This window comes from Heterodontus francisci, chromosome 19 (genome assembly GCF_036365525.1).
Source record: "Heterodontus francisci isolate sHetFra1 chromosome 19, sHetFra1.hap1, whole genome shotgun sequence".
Classification (NCBI taxonomy): Eukaryota; Metazoa; Chordata; class Chondrichthyes; order Heterodontiformes; family Heterodontidae; genus Heterodontus; species Heterodontus francisci.
In genome coordinates this window covers 1,616,531-1,638,903 of record NC_090389.1, presented here as the reverse complement: position 1 = coordinate 1,638,903, position 22,373 = coordinate 1,616,531, and the positions used below count along the sequence as shown (strand labels likewise).

The window sequence follows — 22,373 nt, the reverse complement described above, 5'->3', positions numbered from 1 at the left end:
TGATGGACCTTTATAAAGCACTGGTTCAGCCTGAACTGAAGTATTGTGTCCAATTCTGGGCACTACACTTTAGGAAGGATGTGAAGGCTTTAGAGAGGGTGCAGTAAAGATTAACGAGAATAGTTCTGGGAATGAGAGACTTCAGTTACATGGGTAGATTGGTGCAGCTGGGTTGTACTCTTTAGAGAAGATAGAGAGGAGATTTGATAACCAGGAGGGTTCTGGACAGAATAGAGGAGGATGGTGTGGTCAGTTGTGTCAGACAGGTCAGGAAGTGTGAGAAGAGAAAGTTTACCTTAGTCACGGTCACATAGCCTGTCATTTGTGACTTTAATAAGATCTGTCTTGGTACTATGGCAGGGTGGAAACCTGATTGGAGGGATTCAAACATGGAGTTCTGGGAAAGATGGGCATGGATTTGGGATGCAGCAATCCATTCAAGTACTTTGGAGGGAAAGGCAGTGGTTTGTTTTGACAGAGGGTTGAGGGTTCGTTTTTTGAAGAGGGAAATGATGACAACAGATTGGAAGAGGAGGGGTATGATACTTGAAGAGAGGGGACTGTTAACTGTCACATTGCATGGGTACCAGGAAGGGAAGTTGTGTGGTCAGCAGTTTATTGGGAATAGAATTGAGGGAAATGGAGGTGGGTCTCATGGAGTGTTCAGTATTGAGGAAGTGCTGAACTATCAGAGATGCTGGCTTTCAGCTGAGACATATTGAGGCCTTGTTTTAGATGGACTTAAAAGATCCCACGATGCTATTGGAAGAAGAGCAGGGGATTCCTTCCAAATCTGCAGCCAGCATTCCACCCTGAACCAACATCACCAAAAACGATTAGGCATTATCATATTGCTGCTTGTGGTATCTTTCTGTGTGCAAATTTACTGCTGCATTTCCCAAGATTATGATAATAACTACGCCTCAAAAGGTAATGTTTAAGTTAAAGATTGGGAGCGATATGAGTAAGACAAAGACCAAAGTAACATTGGAAAAAAACTAATTATGAGGGAATGATGTTGGAACTGGAGGAAGTAAACTGGATTTAAAAAATTACCAAAGAGAATAGTTGTGGGAAATATTTAAAAGGGTGATTAGTAGAGTTCAGGAGAAATATATTCTGCCAAAAAACAAGAACAAACTAGCCAAAAGTGAAACGCCATGGATGAATAAAGAGATGAGTAAAAATAAATCGAAAGAAAAGGGCACTACGAAAGCTTAACAAAGAAATCACAAAACAATTAGACAAAGAGCAATTATAAAATGAAATGATCAAGGAATATTAAAAAATGGTCAAGTATTCTACAGACACAAATAACAAAAAGAGAATCAGGATATGGATAATGCCACTAAGCATTGCACGCTATAAATTCTCACGCAATGACTGTGAAATAGCAGAAATATTCAGTGGTTACTTTGCTTCAGTTTTTCCCAGGAGACGAACAAGGTGAACATGGTATTACATAGATTTAACAGCAGACGTACAGGTCATTCAGCTCAACAAGTCCATTCTGGTGTTTATGCTCCATGCAAGCCTTCTCGCACCCTTCTTCATTTAAAACCATTAACATAGCCTCCTATTCCTTTCTCCTTCAGATGTTTATCTTGCTTCCCCATAATTGCGTCTATACTATTCATAAGAAAGGAGTAGGCCATAGGCTCAAGCCTGTTCCACCATTGAGCAAGATCTGTGACTTAACTCCATATACCCACCTTTGTCCCATATCCCTTAACAAAGATCAATCAGATTTAAAATTAACAATTGATCTTTTCTGTGTTGAAGTGTTTCATAATTTCACTCCTGCAAGTTTTGGCTCTAATTTTTAGACTGCTTCGTAGTCCTAGACTCCCCAACCAGTGAAATAGTTTCTGTCTATCTACCCTACTTGTTAACCTTAATTTTTTTTATTCGTTTGTGGGCGTCGCTGGTTAGGTGAGTATTTATTGTGCATCCCTAATTGCCCTTGAGAAGGCGGTGGTGAGCTACCTTCTTGAACTGCTGCAGTCCATGTGGGATAGGTACACCCACAGTGCTGTTAGGAAGGGAGTTCCAGGATTTTGACCCAGCAACAGTGAACGAATGGTGATATCGTTCCAAGGTGTTCAGGATGGTGTGTGGCTTGGAGGGGAACTTGCAGGTGGTGGTGTTCTCATGCATCTGCTGCCCTTGTCCTTCTAGGTGGTAGAGGTTGTGGGTTTGGAAGGTGCTGTTGAAGGAGCCTTGTTGAATTGAAATATCTTGAAAACTTCAAGCAAATCACCCATTAATCTTCTAAATTCCAAGGAATGCAGCAAAGGTTTACCAGGCTGATTCCTGGGATGGCGGGACTGACGTATGAGGAGAGATTGAGTCGGTTAGGATTATATTCACTGGAGTTCAGAAGAGTGAGGGACGAATCTCATAGAAACCTATAAAATTCTAACAGGACTTGACAGGGTAGGTGCAGATGCCTGTTTCTATGCTGTACGACTCTATGATGTTCCTGATAGTGGGGGAGTCCAGAACCAGGGGTCATAGTCTAAGGATACGGGGTAAACCTTTCAGGACTGAGATGAGGAGAAATTTCTTCATCCAGAGAGTGGTGAGGCTGTGAAATTCGCTAGCACAGAAAGCAATTGAGGCCAAAACATTGTATGTTTTCAAGAAGGAGTTAGATATCGCTCTTGGGTCTAACGGGATCAAAGGGTATGGGGCGCAAGCGGGAACAGGCTACTGAGTTGGATGATCAGTCATGGTCATAATGAATGGCAGAGCAGGCTCGAAGGGCTGAATGGCCTACTCATGCTCCTATTTTCTATGTTTCTATGATGCTGCTAGTTACATCCTGCCAATTAGAGTGCCTGCCCATTATCCCTACTCTCGGTCTCCTGCCACTCAGCCAACTTTCTAAGCAGGTCAATAATTTGCCTTAAATTCCATGAGCTTCAACATTAGTTAACAGTCTTTCATAGACTATCAAATGCCTTCAGGAAGTCCAGATAAACAACATCCATAGAGATTCTTCTGTCCACTGCTGTCACTTCTTCAAAAAAATTCAGTAAGGTTCCTCAGGCATGATCTACCCTTTGCAAATCCCTGCTGCCTTTCTCTGATCAGCTGAACCCCTTGAAAATTTTCAATCACCTTGTCCTTACTGACTGTCGTAATTTCCTGACATGTTAGGCTAACTGGTCTATAATTCCCTGGTTTCCTGCTCACTTTCTTAAATAAAGGAGTGACAGGTCCAATTTTCCAATCTAAACGCACTGTTCCCAAATCAAGGGGACTTTGGAAGATTATGATCAGGGCATGTGCATGTTCTCACCTATTTCACTTACTTCCTTTAAATGCCTGGGATGGAAACTATTTGGTCCTGGGGATTTGTCACTCTTTAAGTGACGTTATTTTCGGCAATACTATATTTTTACTTATGTTACTTTTGGTGTGTCCCTTTCCCTGATTTAATATTAATTTCCTTGAGACGTCCAGCATGCTGACCTCTTCCTCGAAATACTGATAAGTAATTATTCAGGATGGTGTACCCAAGGGTCAGTGCTGGGTCCACTGCTTTTTTTGACATGACTTGGTTATTGGAATAGAGTAAAATGTCAAAATTTGCCAATGATACCAAACTTGGAGGTGTGGCAAACAGTGAGGATGATGCCAATTGACTGCAGCAGGGCACAGATAGGCTCGCAGAATGGACAGACAAGTGGCAGATGGTATTTAATACAGTAAGTGTGAGGTGATGCATTTTTGCAGATGGGAAGGGGAGAGGCAATATAGACTTAATGACACAGTTCTAAAGAGTGTGGGGTGACAGGGACCTGGGGGTTCATGTGCATCAATCTTAGAAGGTGCCAGGACATATTGGGAGTATATTAGCAAAGGGATCCTGGGGTTCATAAATAGAGGTAATGAGTACAAAAAAAGGGAAGTTATGCTGAAGCTTGATAAAGCTCCAGTTAGGCCCTAACTAGAATATAGCTTCCAGTATTGGTCATCACACTTTAGGAAGGATCTGAGGGTGCAGAGGAGATGTACCATAATGGTTCCAAGGATGAGGGATTTTAGCTACAAGTTTGGAGAAGCTGGGGTTGTTCTCTTTGGAGTAAAGGAGATTAAGAGGTGATTTGATAGAGGCGTACAAGAATGTGACAGGCAGATAAAGAGTAGCTGTTCCCATTAGCTGATGGTACAAGGACTAGGGGACACAGATTTATGGTTTTGGGATATTGGGGGATGTGAGGAAGAACTTTTTAATGCAGCGATTGGTAATTTTAAAAATATGTTTGGGCGATGTGGTCATCACTGGCAGGGCCAGCATTTATTGTCCATTTGTCTACCATCGGGAACATCCTTCCTGCTTCTACCCTGTTAAGTCCTGTTAGAATTTTATAGGTTTCTATGAGATCCCTCCTCACTCTTCTGAACTCCAGTGAATATAATCCTAACTGATTCAATCTCTGCTCGTACGTCAGTCCCACCATCCCAGGAATCAGTCTGGTAAACCTTCGCTGCACTCCCTCTATAGCAAAATGATGTCGAGCCTCTTGAGTGTTGTTGGAGCTGCACCCATCCAGGCAAGTGGAGAGTATTCCATCACACCTCTGACTAGTGCCTTGTAGATGGTGCACAGGCATTGGGGAGACAGGAGGTGAGTTACTTGCTGCAGAGCTCCCAGCTCTGATCTCCTCTTGTAGCTACAGCATTTATGTAGCTGGTCCAATTCAGTTTCTGGTCAATGGTGACCCCGCCCCCCCCCCCCCCTCTCCCCCCCCCCCCCCCCTCCACCCAGGATGTTGATAGTGGGGGATTCAGTGATGGTAATGCCATTGAACGTCAAGGGGAGATGGTTAGATTCTCTATTATTTGAGATGGTCATTGCCTGGCACTTGTGCGGCGCGAATGTTACTTGTCCAAGCGTGTGGCTGCTTCAGTATCTGAGGAGTCGTGAATTGTGCTGAACGTTGTGGAATCATCAGGGAACATCCCCACTTCTGACCTCATGATAGAGGGAAGGTTATTGATGAAGCAGTTGAAGATGGTTGGGCCTAGGACAATACCCTGAGAAACTCCTGCAGTGATGTCCTGGGACTGACACGATTGACCCCCAATAACCACAAACATCTTCCTTTGCTCTCGGTACAACTTCAACCAGTGGAGAGTTTCCCCTTGACTCCAGTTCCCATTGACTCCAGTTTTGCTAGGGCTCGTTGATGCCATACTCGGTCAAATGCTGCCTGGATGTCAAAGGTAGGCACTCTCACCTGTGCCCTGGAGTTCAGCTCTTTTGTCCATGTTTGAACCAAGGCTGTAATGAGGTCAGGGGCTGAGTGGCCCTGGCAAAACCCAAACTGAACGTCAGTGAGCAGGTTATTGCTAAGCAAGTGTCACTTGATTGCACTGTTGACGACACCTTCCATCACTTTGCTGATGATCGAAAGTAGACCAATAGGGCAGTATTTGGCCAGGGGGTTGGATTTGTCCTGCTTTTTATGCACAAGACATACCTGGGCAATTTTCCACATTTCTAAGTAGATGCCACTGTTGTAGCTGTACTGGAACAGCTTGGCTAGGAACGTGGCTAGTTCTGGAGCACAAGTCTTCAGTACTATTGCCGGAATGTTGTCAGGGCCCATAGCCTTTGCAGTATCCAGTGCCTTCAGCCATTTCTTGATATCACGTGGAGTGAATGGGATTGGCTGAAGGCTGGCATTTGTGATGCTCGGGACCTCAGGAGGAGGCCGAGATGGATCATCCACTCTGCATTTCTGGCTGAAGATTGTTGCAAATGCTTCAGCCTTGTCTTTTGTACTGATGTGCTGGGCTCCCCCATCATTGAGGATGGGGACGTTTGTGGAGTCGCCTCCTCCCATTGGTTGTTTAATTGTCCACCACTAGTCACTACTGGATGAGGCAGGTCTGCATAGCTTAGATCTGATCCGTTGGTTGTGGGATCGCTTAGCTCTGTCTATTGCATGCTGCTCCCGCTGTTTGACATACAGAATCACAGAGTAATACAGTGCAAAAGAGGCCCTTCGGCCCATCGAGTCTGCACTGATGCATTAAAGACACCTGACCTGTCTATCTAATCCCATTTGCCAGCACTTGGCCCATAGCCTTGAATGTTATGACGTGCCAAGTGCTCATCCAGGTACTTTTTAAAGGATGTGAGGCAACCCATCTCTACCACCCTCCCAGGCAGGGAATTCCAGACCGTCACCACCCTCTGGGTAAAAAAGTTCTTCCTCAAATCCCCCTTAAACCTCCTGCCCCTCACCTTAAACTTGTGTCCCCTCGTAACTGACCCTTCAACTAAGGGGAACAGCTGCTCCCTATCCACACTGTCCATGCCCCTGATAATCTTGTACACCTCGATCAGGTCACCCCTCAGTCTTCTCTGCTCCAGCGAAAACAACCCAAGCCTATCCAACCTCTCTTCATAGCTTAAATGTTCCATCCCAGGCAACATCCTAGTGAATCGCCTCTGCACCCCCTCCAATGCAATCATATCCTTCCTATAATGTGGCAACCAGAATTGCACACGGTACTCCAGCTGTGGTCCTGTAGTCCTGTGTTATAGCTTCACCAGGCTGACACCTCATTTTGAGGTATGCCTGGTGCTGCTTCTGGCTTGCCCTCCTGCACTCTTCATTGAACCAGGGTTGGTCCCCTGGCTTGATGGTAATGGTAGAGTGGGGGCTATGTTGGGGATAGAGTGGCGCCATTAGGTTACAGATTGTGATTGAGTACAATTCTGCTGCTGCTGATGGCCCAACAGCACCTCATGGATACCCAGTTTTGAGTTGCTAGATCTATTTGAAATCTATCCCATTTACCATGGTGGTAGCAGCACACAACACTATGGTGGATACCCTCAGTGTGAAGACGGGACATTGTCTCCACAAGGACTGTGCGGTGGCCACTCCTACCAATACTGTCATGGACAGATGCATCTGCGACAGGCAGATTGGTGAGGACAGGGTAAAGTACGTTTTTCCCTCTTATTGGTTCCCTCACCACCTGTATCCTTTAGGACTCAATCAGCTTGCCGGTAGTGGTGTTACCGAGCCACTCTTGGTGATGGACATTGCAGTCCCTCACCCAGAGTGCATTTTAAGCCCTTGCCACCCTCAGTGCTTCTAATTGGTGCTCAACACGGAGAAGCACTGGTTCATCAGCCGAGGAGGGTTGGGGGGGGTGGGGGTGGGTGGTAATTGGTAATCAGCAGGAGATTTCCTTGCCCATGTTTGACCTGGTGATATGACACTTCACACTTCATGAGGTCCAGAGTCAATGTTGAGAACTCCCAGGGCAACTCTCTCCCGAGGTGGCACTGTGCTGCCACCTCTGCCGGTGGGACAGGACATACCCAGGGATAGTGATGGTTGTGTCAGGGACATTGTCTGTAAGGTATGATTCCGTGAGTATGATTATGTCAGGCTGTTGCTTGACAAGTCTATGGGACACCTCTCCCAATTTTGGCACAAGCCCCCAGATGTCAGTAAGGAGAACTTTGCAGGGTTGACAGGGTTGGATTTGCTGTTGTCATTTCTGGTGCCTAGGTCGGTGCCAGGTGGTCTATTTGGTTTCATTCCTTTTCTTAGACTTCGTAGCATTTTGATACAACTGAGTGGCTTGCTAGGCTATTTCAGAGGGCATTTAAGAGTCATCCACATAACTGTGGGTCTGGAGTCACATATAGGCAAGACCAGGTAAGAATGGCAGATTTCCTTCCCTAAAGGGCATTAGTGATTGGTAATGACCTGGAACTCACTGCCAACGAGGGTGGTGGAAGTGGAGATGATCAATGATTTCAAAAGGAAATTAGATGGGCGCTTGAGGGAAATAAACTTCCACGGCTATGGGGATAGAGTAGGGAAATGGGACTGACTGGCTTGCTCTAAAGAAAGCTGACATGACTTATATAAAAGCAAAATACTGCAGATGCTGGAAATCTGAAATAAAAACAAGAAATGCTGGAAATACTCAGCAGGTCTGGCAGCATCTGTGGAGAGAGAAGCAGAGTTAAAGTTTCAGGTCAGTGACCCTTCTTCAGAACTGACAAATATTAGAAATGTAAAAGATTTTAAGCAAGAGAAGGTGTTGATAGGACAAAGCCATAGAGAATAACTGACCAGAGGTCATGGAGCAAAGGCAAATGGTATGTTAATAGTGTGCTGAAAGATAAAGCGTTAGTACAGAGAGGGTGTGAATAGATTGTAAAGCACAAAGCACTCCAAGCACAAGCATTAAAAAAATTTTAAAAAACAGAAACACTGGGTAGACACAGTAGAAACAAACTAAACACACTAAAAAAAAACCCTAAAATAAAATAACCAAATAAAAAATAACTAAACATTAAAAGGGGGGGTGCCCGTAATGCTATGAAATGATTGAATTCAGTGTTCAGTCCGGCAGGCTGTAGCATGCCTAATCGGTAAATGAGATGCTGTTCCTCGAGCTTGCATTGATACTCGCTGGAACACTGCAGCAATCCCAGGAAACAGATGTGGGCATGAGAGCGATGGGGCGTGGGGGGGGCGGTGGTGGGGGGTGTCGAAATGGCCAGCAACAGGAAGCTCGGGATCATGCTTACGGACCGAGTGGAGGTGTTCCGTAAAACCGTCACCCAATCTGCGTTTGGTCTCCCCAGTGTAGAGGAGACCACATTGTGAGCAGCGAATACAGTATACTACATTGAAAGAAGTACAAGTAAATCGCTGCTTCACCTGAAAGGAGTGTTTGGGGCCTTGGGTAGTGAGGGGAGAGGCGGTAAATGGGCAGGTATTACACCTCCTTCGATTGCAGGGGAAGGTGCCATGAGAAGGGGACGAGGTGGTGGGAGTAATGGAGGAGTGGACGAGGGTGTCATGGCGGGAACGATCCCTTCGGAATGCTGATGGGGAAGGGAGGGGAAGATGCGTTTGGTAGTGGCATCATACTGTTTGTGATGGAAGTGGCGGAGGATGATCCTTTGGATATGGAGGCTGATGGGGTGGAAAGTGAGGACAAGGGAACCTTGTCGTGGTTCTGAAAGGGAGGGGAAGGGGTGAGGGTAGAGGTGCAGTAGGTGTGAGGGCCACGGTTGAAGGCCCTGTCAACCACAGTGGGGGGAATCCTCAGTTGAGGAAAAAGGAAGACATATCAGTCGCGGAAGGTAACATCATCAGAGCAGATGTGTCGGACATGGAGAAACTGGGAGAATGGAATGGAGTCCTTACAGGAGGCAGGGTGTGAAGAAGTGTAGTCGAGGTAGCTGTGGGAGTCAGTGGGCTTATAATGAATATTAGTAGACAACCTATCCCCGGAGATGGAGACAGAGAAGTCAGGGAAGGGAAGTGACGGAGATGGACCATGTAAAGGTGAGAGAAGGTTGGAAATTGGAAGCAAAGTTGATACGGTTTTCTAGTTCCGGGTGGGAGCAGGAAACGGCACCGTTACAGTCATCAATGTACCGGAAACTTGTTGGGCTGAATGGTCTTTCACCGTTATCAGATTTCAAGGGGGCCACATAGCTCCTGACCATCCCTGTTTTACCAATATTGTGAAAGAAAATTGTGTTAATTTTGTGCATTGCAAGTTTCTTTTCATACTCCTTTTTTCGTAGCTCTTACTATTTTGTCGCATTTGCTGTTCTTTGTATTTCTCTGATTCGCTAGGATCTGTGCTATTATTTGCATTTTTGTATGCTTTTTCATTTAGTTTTGTGTTGTCTCATCCATGGCTTTCTTTTGGCAAGGAGGGCGCTTGCCCTTGGGGTATGAACTGGTTCTCTAAACTGGTTACTCTATCATAGTAAAATCTTTTTTGAATTCCTCCCTTTGATCTTCTGTCATTTTACCCATTAACAGATTTATCCAGTTTACTGTCTGATCATGTTGACATTAGCCTTCCCTAAATGTAGACTCTTAGTAGCAGTTTCACGTTTCTCCCTTTCAAACACTACATTGAATTTGATCATATTATGATCATAATAGATAAATGTTCATGCACTGTCTAGGCTGTTAACTAAATCAGGCTCATTACTAAATCTAATATAACCTGCCCTCTTGCTAGTTCTGGGACATATTGTTGCAAAAAGCACTCATGACATGAACTAGTTTGCTTATCCAAATCTATATGAAAGGTAAAACGCCCCCATTGATCCCACTTTGTCTTTGCTACATGCTTGTCTCTTCCACATTTATGCAATTTATTCAACTATTTCTCGTTATTGAATTTATTAGTGACTATCTTATATTTATGGCCCCTAGTTCTGATCTCCACTGCAAGTGCAAACTACATCAGGTTACCCCTCAGCATTCTCTTTTCTCAATAAAACAGCCCCAAGCTGTTCAGTCTTTCCTGATAAGTTATAATCACTCAGTTTGGGTATCATTCTTTCTTTTGCACCTTCTCTAGAGCTTTTATATGCTTTTCATGATATTGGAACCAACCAAGGTTCAAAACAAAATAAAAACAGAAAGTACTGGAAATACTCAGCAGGTCTGGCAGCATCTGTGGAGAGAGAAGCAGGGTTAATGTTTCAGGCCTGTGACCTTCCATCAGAACTGGCAGAGGTTAGAAATGTAATAGGTTTTAAGCAAGTGAAGTGCGGGGGGGAAGAAAAGAGAGTAAAAGGGAAGGTGTGTGATAGGGCAGAGGGCAGGAGAGATTAACTGATGAGGTTCTGGGACAAAGGGAGTGTGCTAATGACGTGGTGAAAGACAAAGCATTAATGCAGAGTGTTAATGACAATAATAAACAGCTCTGTCCAAAAGCACAAACATGAAAAATCAAGTTTAAGGCAGGCACGTGGTTAAAAAAATGATAAAACAAAATAGAATGATAAAAAAGGGGTCAGTCATGCTCTAAAATTATTGAATTCAGTGTTCAGTCGAAAAGGCTCTAATCAGAAAATGAGGTGCTGCTCCTCGAGCTTGCGTTGATGTTCACTGGAACACTGGAGCAGGCCAAAGGCAGAAATGTGGGCATGAGAGCAGGGGGGGTGTGTTGAAATGGCAAGCAACCAGATGCTCGATCGTGCTTTTTGAGCGGAGGTGTTCCACAAAGCAGTCACCCAATCGGCGCTTCATCTCCCCAGTGCAGAGGCGACTGCATTGTGAGCAGCGAATACAGTATAGTAAATTGAAAGAATTACAAGAAAATCATCGCTTCACCTGAAAGGAGTGTTTGGGGCCCTGCGATTGCATGGGAAGGGGACGAGGTGTCGGGGGTAATGGAGGATTGGACCAGAGTCTCACGGAGGGAACGATCCCTTCGGAATGCTGATGGGAGGGGCGGGGAAGAGGCATCACACTGGAGGTGGCGGAAATGGTGGAGGATGATCCTTTGGATGTGTAGGCTGGTGGGGTGGAAAGTGAGGACAAGAGGAATCCTGTTGTGGTTCTCACCCCTTCCCCTCCCTCCCAGAACCACAACAGGGTTCTCTTTGTCCTCACTTTCCACCCTATCAGCCTGCAGATCCAAAGGATCATCCCCGACCATTCCTGCCACCACCAAACACATCTCCCCTTCCCATCTCCAGTCAGCATTTTGGAGGGATCGTTGCCTCAGCGACACCCTGGTCCACTCCTCCAGTACACCTGACACCTCGTCCCCTTCCCACGGTAGTTTCCCATGCAATCTCACGAGGTGTAATACCTGCCCTTTTACCTCGCCTCTCCTCACCATCCAAGGCCCCAAACACTCCTTTCAGGTGAAGCAACGATTTCCTTGTATTTCTTTCAATTTAGTATACTGTATTCACTGTACATAATGCGGTCGCCTCTACATTGGCAAGACCAAACACAGATTGGGTGGCCGCTTTGCAGAACACCTCCACTCAATCTGCATGCATGACCCCGAGCTTCCGGTTGCTTGCCATTTCAACAAACCGCCCCCCGGTTCTCATGCCCACATTTCTGTCCTTGGCGTACTCCAGTGTTCCAGTGAACATCAATGCAAGCTCGAGGAACAGCACCTCATTTTCTGATTAGGCACTCTACAGCCTTCTGGACTGAATATTGAGTTCAGTAATTTTAATCTCACACTGAAGAGTGCCTGCAGTGTCTCATCGACAGGTTTGCGGCTGCCTGCAATGAATTTGGCCTAACCATCAGCCTCAAGAAAACGAACATCATGGGGCAGGACGTCAGAAATGCTCCATCCATCAATATTGGCGACCACGCTCTGGAAGTGGTTCAAGAGTTCATCTACCTAGGCTCAACTATCACCAGTAACCTGTCTCTAGATGCAGAAATCAACAAGCGCATGGGAAAGGCTTCCACTGCTATGTCCAGACTGGCCAAGAGAGTGTGGGAAAATGGCGCACTGACACGGAACACAAAAGTCCGAGTGTATCAAGCCTGTGTCCTCAGTACCTTGCTCTATGGCAGCGAGGCCTGGACAACATATGTCAGCCAAGATCGACATCTCAATTCATTCCATCTTCGCTGCCTCCGGAGAATACTTGGCATCAGGTGGCAGGACCGTATCTCCAACACAGAAGTCCTTGAGGCGGCCAACATCCCTAGCTCATACACACTACTGAGTCAGCGGCGCTTGAGATGGCTTGGCCATGTGAGCCGCATGGAAGATGACAGGATCCCCAAAGACACATTGTACAGCGAGCTCGCCACTGGTATCAGACCCACCGGCCGTCCATGTCTCCGTTTTAAAGATGTCTGCGAACGCGACATGAAGTCCTGTGACATTGATCACAAGTCGTGGGAGTCAGTTGCCAGCATTCGCCAGAGCTGGCGGGCAGCCATAAAGACGGGGCTAAAATGTGGCGAGTCAAAGAGACTTAGTAGTTGGCAGGAAAAAAGACAGAGGCGCAAGGGGAGAGCCAACTGTGCAACAGCCCCGACAAACAAATTTCTCTGCAGCACCTGTGGAAGAGCCTGTCACTCTAGAATTGGCCTTTATAGCCACTCCAGGCGCTGCTTCACAAACCACTGACCACCGCCAGGCGCACCATTGTGTCTCAAGATAAGGAGGCCAAAGAAGAATTTTAGAGCATTACGGGCCCCTTTTTTATTCTATTTTGTTTTATCATTTTTTTTTTTACCATGTGCCTGCCTTAAACTTGGTTTTTCATGTTTGTGCTTTTGGACAGAGCTGTTCATTAATCTGTAATTAACACTTTCTCTGCACTAATGCTTTGTCTTTCACCACACCATCAGCACACTCCCTTTGCCCCATAACCACCTTGTCAGTTAATCTCTCCTGCCCTCTTCTATCACACACCTTCCCTTTTTTTTGCTCTATTTTTTCCACCCACCCCCTGCTTCACTTGCTTAAAACATATTACGTTTCTAACTTTTGCCAGTTTTGCTGAAAGGTCACAGACCTGAACTGTTAACTCTACTTCTCTCTCCACAGATGCTGCCAGATCTGCTGGATCTATTTCCAGCACTTTGTTTTTATTTTAGATTTCCAGCGTCCGCAGTATTTTGCTTTTATTTAAGGTTCTATACAAGTTTAACATAACTTCCCTTTCAATTATATTCCTCTAGAAATGTATCCCAGTGCTTTGTTCACATTTTGATAGCATTGTTGACCTGTGTGGTATATATATATATATATATATATATTATACCCTCCTTATTCCTCTGACCAAAATGCCCACCTCGCATTTTCCTATTTTGAAATTTATTTGCTATTTACATGCCCATTCTGCAAGTTTAACATTATCTTGTACCCTGCACAAATCCATGTTAATTCACTTTGGTCAGTTCAAACCTCTCCAGGTGCTCAATTACTCTATCTCTGATTCCAATAACCTTCCCACACCAATGCTAAACTGACAGGTCTGTAGTTTCCCAATTTCTCTACTTCAAACAAAAATTTACAAATTTTCCAATCCAAAAGTAGAATTCTCAAATCTTGAGAGCTTTGTAAAATTGTGACTGACACATTTGCAGTTTCCCTACTTGTTCTTTTAATACCCTGGTTTGGGAACCAGAATATTATATCTTTTGCTGCTCCTTCACATTACCAGTAGCGTCTCCACTGCCTAATCGCCCTCACTGGACATCATGGGAACCAACCAAACTAAGTTATGCTGGTGAAGTCCTCAGGAGGTGACTGAGTGTGGTCAAATTCTTAGCACTTCAGTTTTATCTTGACCTCGTGTGCTGGGCTCAACTGTGATTGAGGATGGGAGTGTTCATTGATGCAACTCCTCCTGTTAGCTCTCCTTCTCTCTTAGCATCCTCCGATGGGCTCATTGAGGCACTTGGCACTGGCTCATTATGAGCAGCAACCCCAATTGCCCCATCCCATTCTCTTTGACCTACCCATCCAATGCGCCTACTGGGGGCTAATCTTGCCAATCTTCCTGTCCAGCTCACCCCTGCCACTGCTGACCCTGTGGACTCTGCCAGTGGATCAGTTCCCACTGCTCCTCTATGCATCTCCTTTCAGAATGTCCATTCACATGTGAATGAAGACTTGCCATCCATGAACTTATTGTGAATGATTGTGTCAACATCATTGTCTTAATGGAAACCTGGTTGAGGGGTGATGGCACCTTTTCCCCTTTAATGAAGCCTCCCCGCTTGGCTGCATCTTCCACCACTTGTCCCGCCAAGACCATTGCAGAGGTGGTGTGGCTCTTATCACCAGATCACACCTTAGCTGGACCCCCTACTCCTCTGGAACTTTCTCCTAGGTACGATAAAAAAATGTTATCACCGAGATATCTTCACTGCTTTCCTCCCTCAGCCTCTGCACTGAACAACTTCTCCATATCAACTTATCATGCTCTCTCTCCTTTGAGTTCACTGCCACCTTATCCTCCCTAAATCGCCCCCTGCATGTAAACTCCCCAACCCATATTCACGGCCACCCCCTTGACCTTACCATCTCACATGGTCTTGCTAGTCCTATTGCATCAATCATAGATAAGGCCATCTCTGATCACTTCCTTGTATCACTCTCCACCCACATCCTTCTTCTACCCCCTAACCCTACCACCTCCTGTATCCATCCCTGGAAAAATCTATCCCCCAATTCACTTACAACTGCACTTTCAAAATCCCAACAGTCTAGTCTTTGGCCCTCCGTTCACCACAACATTTTTTGCAGCTACTGATTTGTTCAACTGCACTCTAACCTCCACCTTTGATGCTCAAGTCCCCAGTAAAACCATTATTCTCTCTCACCCTGGCCATTCTCTGGTACAGCCCTCATCTCCGCTCGCTTAAAATAAACACAGCAATTGTCCGAAGGCTCAGAAAATGTCATTGTACATTACAAGACTCCTGCTTTACAGGTTGAAATACTTGCTGCAAGTTTATCCAGTGAGCAGCTGAGATGCAGAGACCAGGAAGGTCCTGAGTAATTAATTATAAAATATGCAGTATTTATATAAAAAATATAAAATGATCACTGTCAGGATGCTAATCTACATACATACAGTACTGTACTAGACTAGAGTCCTGACAGTGATCATTTTATATTTTTTATATAAATACTGTATATTTTATAATCACTCAGGACCTTCCTGGTCTCTGCATCTCGGGCTCAGGTCCAATGTGGTTCTGTCTGGTTCGGGTCGTTTTTATTTCCTGACCTGAGCAGGCCTTTGCTGTCATCGTCCCTCTTCTCAAAAAAAACCCCTTGTCCCCATTGTCCTTGCAAACTAATGCTCAATCTCCAACCTCCCTTTCCTCTCTAAAGTCCTTGAACGTGTCATCGCCTCCCAAATTTATGCCCATCTTTCCTGGAACTCCATCTTTAAATCCCTCCACAAAAGTTTCTGCCCCGCCATAATACCAAAACAAAGAAAAGAACAAAGAACAGTACAGCACAGGAACAGGCCATTCGGCCCTCCAAGCCTGCACCGATCTTGATGTCTGTCTAAACTAAAACCTTCTGCACTTTTTCGGGGTCCATATCCCTCTATTCCCATCCTATTCATGTATTTGTCAAGATGCCTCTTAAACGTCACTATTGTACCTGCTTCCACCACCTCCCCCGGCAGCAAGTTCCAGGCACTCACCACCCTCTGTGTAAAAAAAAAAAAAAAACTTGCCTCTCACATCCCCTCTAAACTTTGCCCCTCGCACCTTAAACCTATGTCCCCTAGTAATTGACTCTTCCACCCTGGGAAAAAGCTTCTGACTATCCACTCTGTCCATGCCGCTCATAACTTTGTAAACCTCTGTCATGTCGCCCCTCCACCTCCGTCGTTCCAGTGAAAACAACCCGAGTTTATCCAACCTCTCCTCATAGCTAATACCCTCAAAGTCAAAAATGACATCTTGTATAACTGTAACAAAGGTAAATTATCCCTCCTGGTCCTTCTAACCTGTCTGCAGTCTTTGACACGGGATTGACCATGCCAACCTCCTCTAACACCTCTCCACTGTTCAGCTGGGTGGCTCTGCTCTCACCCGGTTCCATTCTTTTCTATCTAGTCGTAGCCAGAGTATCATTGCAATGGCTTCTGTTCCTGCTCTGGCATGGTTACCTCTGATGTTCACCAAGGATCTATCCTTGGCCTCCTCCTATTTCTCATCTACATGCTGCCACTCGGCAATTTTCACATGTAGGCTGATGACAGCCAGCTCTACTTTACCACCACTTCTCTCAACTCCTCCACTGTTGGTAAATTATTGGGCTGCTTATCCGACATCCTGTACTGGATGATCAGAAATTTCCTGCAATTAAATATTGGAAAGACTGAAGTCATTATTTTTGGTCCCTGCTTCAAATTCTGTTCTCTAGCTACTGACTCCATCCCTCTCCCTGGCAACAGTCTGAGATTAAGCCAGTCTGTTCACAACCTTGGTGTCGCCTTTCACCCCGAGATGAGCTTCTGACCTCATAGTGCGATTATCACTAAGACCACCTATTTCCACCTCCATAACATCACTAACTTCACCCCTGTCTCAGCTCATCTGCTGCTGAAACCCTCATTCTCCCTGTGACCGCGTGGGTTTCCTCCGGGTGCTCCGGTTTCCTCCCACAGCCAAAGACTTGAGGGTTGATAGGTAAATTGGCCATTGTAAATTGCCCCTAGTGTAGGTAAGTGGTAGAAGAATGGCGGGCATGTGGTAGGGAATATGGGATTAATGTAGGATTAGTATAAATGGGTGGTTGTTGGTCGGCACAGACTCGGGGGGCTGAAGGGCCTGTTTCAGTGCTGTATCACCCCTGTGCTCGCTGACCTACATTGGCTCCCAGTCAAGCAATATCTTGATTTTAAAATTCTTATCCTTATTTTCAAATCCTCCATGGCCTCGCCCCTCCCTAAGCCACAAACTCTGGAATACCCTTCCTACACCTCCCTACCTTGCTTTCCTCCTTTTAAAAACGCTCCTTAAAACCTACCTCTTTGATCAAGCTTTTGGTCTTCTGCCCTAATATCTCCTTTTTGTTTTATAATGCTCCTGTGTAGTGTCTTGAGATGTTTTATTACATTAAAGGCGCTATGTAAATATAAGTTGCATTAGTCTCTACCACCACCATCCTCTACTGGATGTGGTAGGTTGACAGAGCTTTGCTCTGATCCGTTGATTTTGGGACAGTCTGCGCCTGAGACACTCCCACATGGTGATGGGATGGGGGCGGAGCCTGGAGTCCCCAAGAGTGATTGGACGGGGCCGGCTCCAGGATTGTGGCAGGGTGGCAGGGTGACAGGATGAGGAATGCCGGACACTGCTGGCTCTGAAGCTCTTCACCTGCTCTGGATGCTGTGGTAGTCTGATCAACAAACGTTGAGTTTTGAGTAGGTATTACTAAACAGGAAAGTGCAGTGCAGAACCAGTGCAGCACTGGAATCTCAGGTGACTTTGTTGGTCTTCATCTTTCAGTACATCAGTGCTTAGAAGTACTTTAAGCTTGTGGTACTGACATATTCAAATTTTGTTTCTTTTCAGAAAGTTTGTTTTCTTCAACATACCTCAAATCCAGTACCAGAATCCCTGGGTTCAGATTGTTATGTTCAAAAACTTGACACCATCACCATTTCTAAGGTTTTATTTGGGTAAGTTTCCTGCTGCTCGCACATTTCAAAGCTGGTTGTTGTTAAACTGAGGCAGCCTCTCCAGAGTGCTTGGCCAACCTGGGTGTCAGTGACTGACATGATGCTGTCTCAGGGAACAGGTCAGACTGTCTGGTGGGCTGAAGGGACGAGGGTCAGACTGTCTCAGTAGTGAAACCAGACTGTCAAAGGGGGGTGTGGTTGGATTGTCTCGGGTACAGAAGATGACTGTGTCAGTATTATTTCGAAATTTCTGCTTTTGTCATTTCTCTCCAGATGACGGTGAACAAGTCTTGGTTGATGTAGAAGGAAAGAACCACAAAGAAATCGTTGAACATGTGAAGACAATCCTGGGAAAGAGCCGGTGAGCTTCATTTTGCTGTGTTTATATTGTGTGGTGGTGTTCAATTTTTGTCTGCTTGCCTAGGGTGCATTGCGGGATCCCATGTTGAAATTTATCTGGTTGATTGTAGTGGATAAAGCCGTGTTGCAGAATGGTCTCTTCTGACATGAGATTTCTTGGCTTCATTCGTATATGTCTCTCTTCTCCCAGAAGTATGCACCCTCCAATTCTCTGCTCCGATGGAGTGAATTGTTTCCCCAACTGTTTACGGTCAGGCACCCCATGTCCTAACAGTCCTCTGCGAACTATTTTGCCTAACATCTTCTGAGGCTACATACTTCTTAGAAAATAAGAGTTTTAATGGGGTACAAGAGCAAAGGGATCTAGGGGTACAGGTACGCAAACTACCAAAAATACTCAGTTTAACAAGGCCATAAAACAGGAAAACAAAGCACTTTTTTTCTAGCGGAATAGAATTCAAAAGAAAATCGTGTAGATGTAGAGAAGGTGATTCCAGTTATGGGGAAGACCAAAACTACAGGCTATAAGATAGTCACTAATAAATTCAATAGGGTATTTAGGAGAATGTGGATTTCGCTACCAAAAGAAGTAGTTGAGGTGAAAAGCATTTTAAGGGGATAGATGAACATACAGGGGAGAAAAGAATAGAGGGACAATCTGATAAGGTGAGACAAAGAGGGCGGGGAGGAGATTCATGTGGAACTGAAACACCAATATGAGTCACTTGGGTCGAATGGCCTGTTCCTGCATTGTATACATTCAACATAATATATCTTATACATATCTTTACATCTATATGTATATAATCCTATTATTAACTCTATACATATCTGCTTCACTATCTTTCTCGTATCAATATAGTTATATATTTATTAGTGTATATCTATATTTTACTTGCACAGATCTTAGTGTTAATCTGTAAATTTGCAGATCGTGCCCTCAACACCTACATGCTGATCATTAATAGTAAATTAATGTCCAGTACATTAATAAAAATAGTAAACAGCAATAGTCTCAAGGGCAATTAGGGATTGGCAGTAAATGCTGTCCTAGCCAGCGATGCTCACATCCCATGAAGGAATTAAAAAAAAATACCGATTCCTGTATCTATCGAAAGCTCCCTGCTCTCTCTCCATATATAGAACATATATATAGAAAAAAACCTTTCTTTGTACATCTATGTAAGTCTTAATGTCAATCAATATCTCTATATATCTCAATATCTCTGTGGGGACTAAAATGGGCTGTGTGGCAGTCATTTTTTATAGGAGCTATGCAGACATCTAACGGTTAAAACGGAGTCCAAGATGCACATGCACACTTCCGACGGGAAGTGTGCAGGCCATGGACATGGTAAAGGGTGTTATACTCCAGAAAGCTTGCTGTTGAAGGATTTTTCTGGAGCCAATCTTTATTGCATTTATTTTGCAAAGATAAAAGATTAGAAACATGCAGCTCCTCACTCAAACCTTCACTCAGTTCCAATAAGTGTCTCATATATACTTAAGTAGTGGTTGAAGTGGATAATATAGATGCATTTAAGGGGAAGCTCGATAAACATATGAGGGAGAAAGGAATAGAAGGATATGTTGATAGGGTGAGATGAAGTTGGAGGTGGGAGGTGGCTCGTGTGGAGCAGATACACAGGCGTGGACCAGATGGGCCAAATGGCCTGTTTCTGTGTCATAAATTCTATGTAAAGTAAGACCCTAATTAACACACTCCACCTGCATATGAATGAACACAATTAATAAAGGGGTTTGCATGCACCTAACGAATGCTGGCAGCATGCAGATTTGATGCCAGTGCTGCCATTTTACAACTGCGCATTCCATCCAGTGCCCTGTCATATCTGTGCCATCACTAAGGCTGCCTATTTCCACATCTGTAAAAGTGCCCTGCCTCCTTGCATCTGCTGCTGAAGTCCTCATTCATGCCTTTGTTGCCTCTACACATTCTGTCCTCTGTAAACCTGTCATCCAAAACTCTGCTGCCGCATCAAGTTGTGTTCACCCATCACCCCTGTGCTTGCTGATTGACGCTGGCTCCTAGTTAAGCAACACCACTATTTTAAAATTCTCATCCTTTTTCCAATCCCTCCATGGCCTCACCCCTCCCTATCTGTCTGATTTCCTCCTACCCCACAACCCTCAAAGTTATCTGTGCTCATTTAATTCTGGCTTCTAAGCATCCTCGAGTTTAATTGCTCCACTGTTGGTGGCTGTGTGTTCAGCTGCCTAAACCCTAAGCTTTGAAATTCCCTCCTACAAATCTCTTTCCTTTTTCCTCCTTTTAAGACACTCCTTAAAACCTACCCCTTTGACCAAGCTTTTGCAGATCAAACTTAAAATCTCCTTATAACTCTGTGTCAAATTTTGTTTTATAATGCTCCTGTGAAGTGTCTTGGCGAGTTTTATTATGTTAAAGGCACTACATAAATACAAATTGTTATAGGATCAAGGGAGCAGGATGTCGTGGACAAGATGAGCTCAGAAATGGCACAATGGACAGAATATAAAAAAACAGCAAAGAAAAGATTGATGAGGGGAAAAATTGGAACTCGAGGGAAAGCTAGTTAGAAATATAAAAGAGTTTCTATAGATATTTAAAAAAGAAAAGGGTTAACAAAGTGAGCGTTGGTCCTCTAGAAAGTGAGTCTGGAGAATTAATAAGGGAAAATAAGGAAATGGCAGATGGCAGGGGCGGCACAGTGGCGCAGTGGTTAGCACTGCAGCCTCACAGCTCCAGCGACCCAGGTTCAATTCTGGGTACTGCCTGTGTGGAGTTTGCAAGTTCTCCCTGTGTCTGCGTGGGTTTCCTCCGGGTGCTCCGGTTTCCTCCCACATGTCAAAGACTTGCAGGTTGATAGGTTAATTGGCCATGGTTAATTGCCCCTAGTATAGGTAGGTGGTAGGGGAAATATAGGGACAGGTGGGAATGTGGTAGGAATATGGGATTAGTGTAGGATTAGTATAAATGGGTGGTTGATGGTCGGCACAGACTCGGTGGGCCGAAGGGCCTGTTTCAGTGCTGTATCTCTAAACTAAATTGAACAGGTATTTTGAATTAGAACATTACAGCGCAGTACAGGCCCTTCAGCCCTCGATGTTGCGCAGACCTGTAAAACCATCTGACCTACACTATTCCATTTTCATCCATATGTCTATCCAATGACCACTTAAATGCCCTTAAAGTTGGCGAATCTACTACTGCTGCAGGCAGGGCGTTCCACGCCCTTACTACTCTCTGAGTAAAGAAACTACCTCTTACATCTGTCCTATATCTATCACCCCTCAACTTGAAGCTATGTCCCCTCGTGTTTGCCATCACCATCCGAGGAAAAAGACGCTCACTATCCACCCTATCTAACCCTCTGATTATCTTATATGTCTCTATTAAGTCACCTCTCCTCCTCCTCTCCAACGAAAACAACCTCAAGTCCCTCAGCCTTTCCTCGTAAGACCGTCCCTCCATACCAGGCAACATCCTAGTAAATCTCCTCTGCACCCTTTCCATAGCTTCCACATCCTTCCTATAATGCGGTGACCAGAACTGCACGCAATACTCCAGGTGCGGTCTCACCAGAGTTTTGTACAGCTGCAGCATGACCTCGTGGCTCCGAAACTCGATCCCCCTACTAATAAAAGCTAACACACCATATGCCTTCTTAACAGCCCTATTAACCTGGGTAGCAACCTTCAGGGATTTATGCACCTGGACACCAAGATCTCTCTGTTCATCTACACTACCAAGAATCTTCCCATTAGCCCAGTACTCTGCATTCCTGTTACTCCTTCCAAAGTGAATCACCTCACACTTTTCCGCATTAAACTCCATTTGCCATCTCTCAGCCCAGCTCTGCAGCCGATCTATGTCCCTCTGTACCCTACAACATCCTTCGGTACTATCCACAAGTCCACCGACCTTAGTGTCATCTGCAAATTTACTAACCCACCCTTCTACACCCTCTTCCAGGTCATTTATAAAAATGACAAACAGCAGTGGCCCCAAAACAGATCCTTGCGGTACACCACTAGTAACTAAACTCCA

General features: G+C 45.0%; 1 protein-coding gene across 1 annotated transcript in view; it reads left to right on the top strand.

Annotated features, from left to right (window-relative positions):
- The window catches only part of mrps25 (mitochondrial ribosomal protein S25), a 49,077-nt gene that overhangs the window by 3,878 nt on the left and 22,826 nt on the right, over positions 1–22,373 (top strand). The window contains exons 2-3 of the mRNA XM_068052289.1: positions 17,856–17,962; positions 18,236–18,323. Of these exons, the coding sequence (XP_067908390.1) occupies positions 17,856–17,962; positions 18,236–18,323 (195 nt within the window). The remainder of the gene's footprint in view (positions 1–17,855; positions 17,963–18,235; positions 18,324–22,373) is intronic.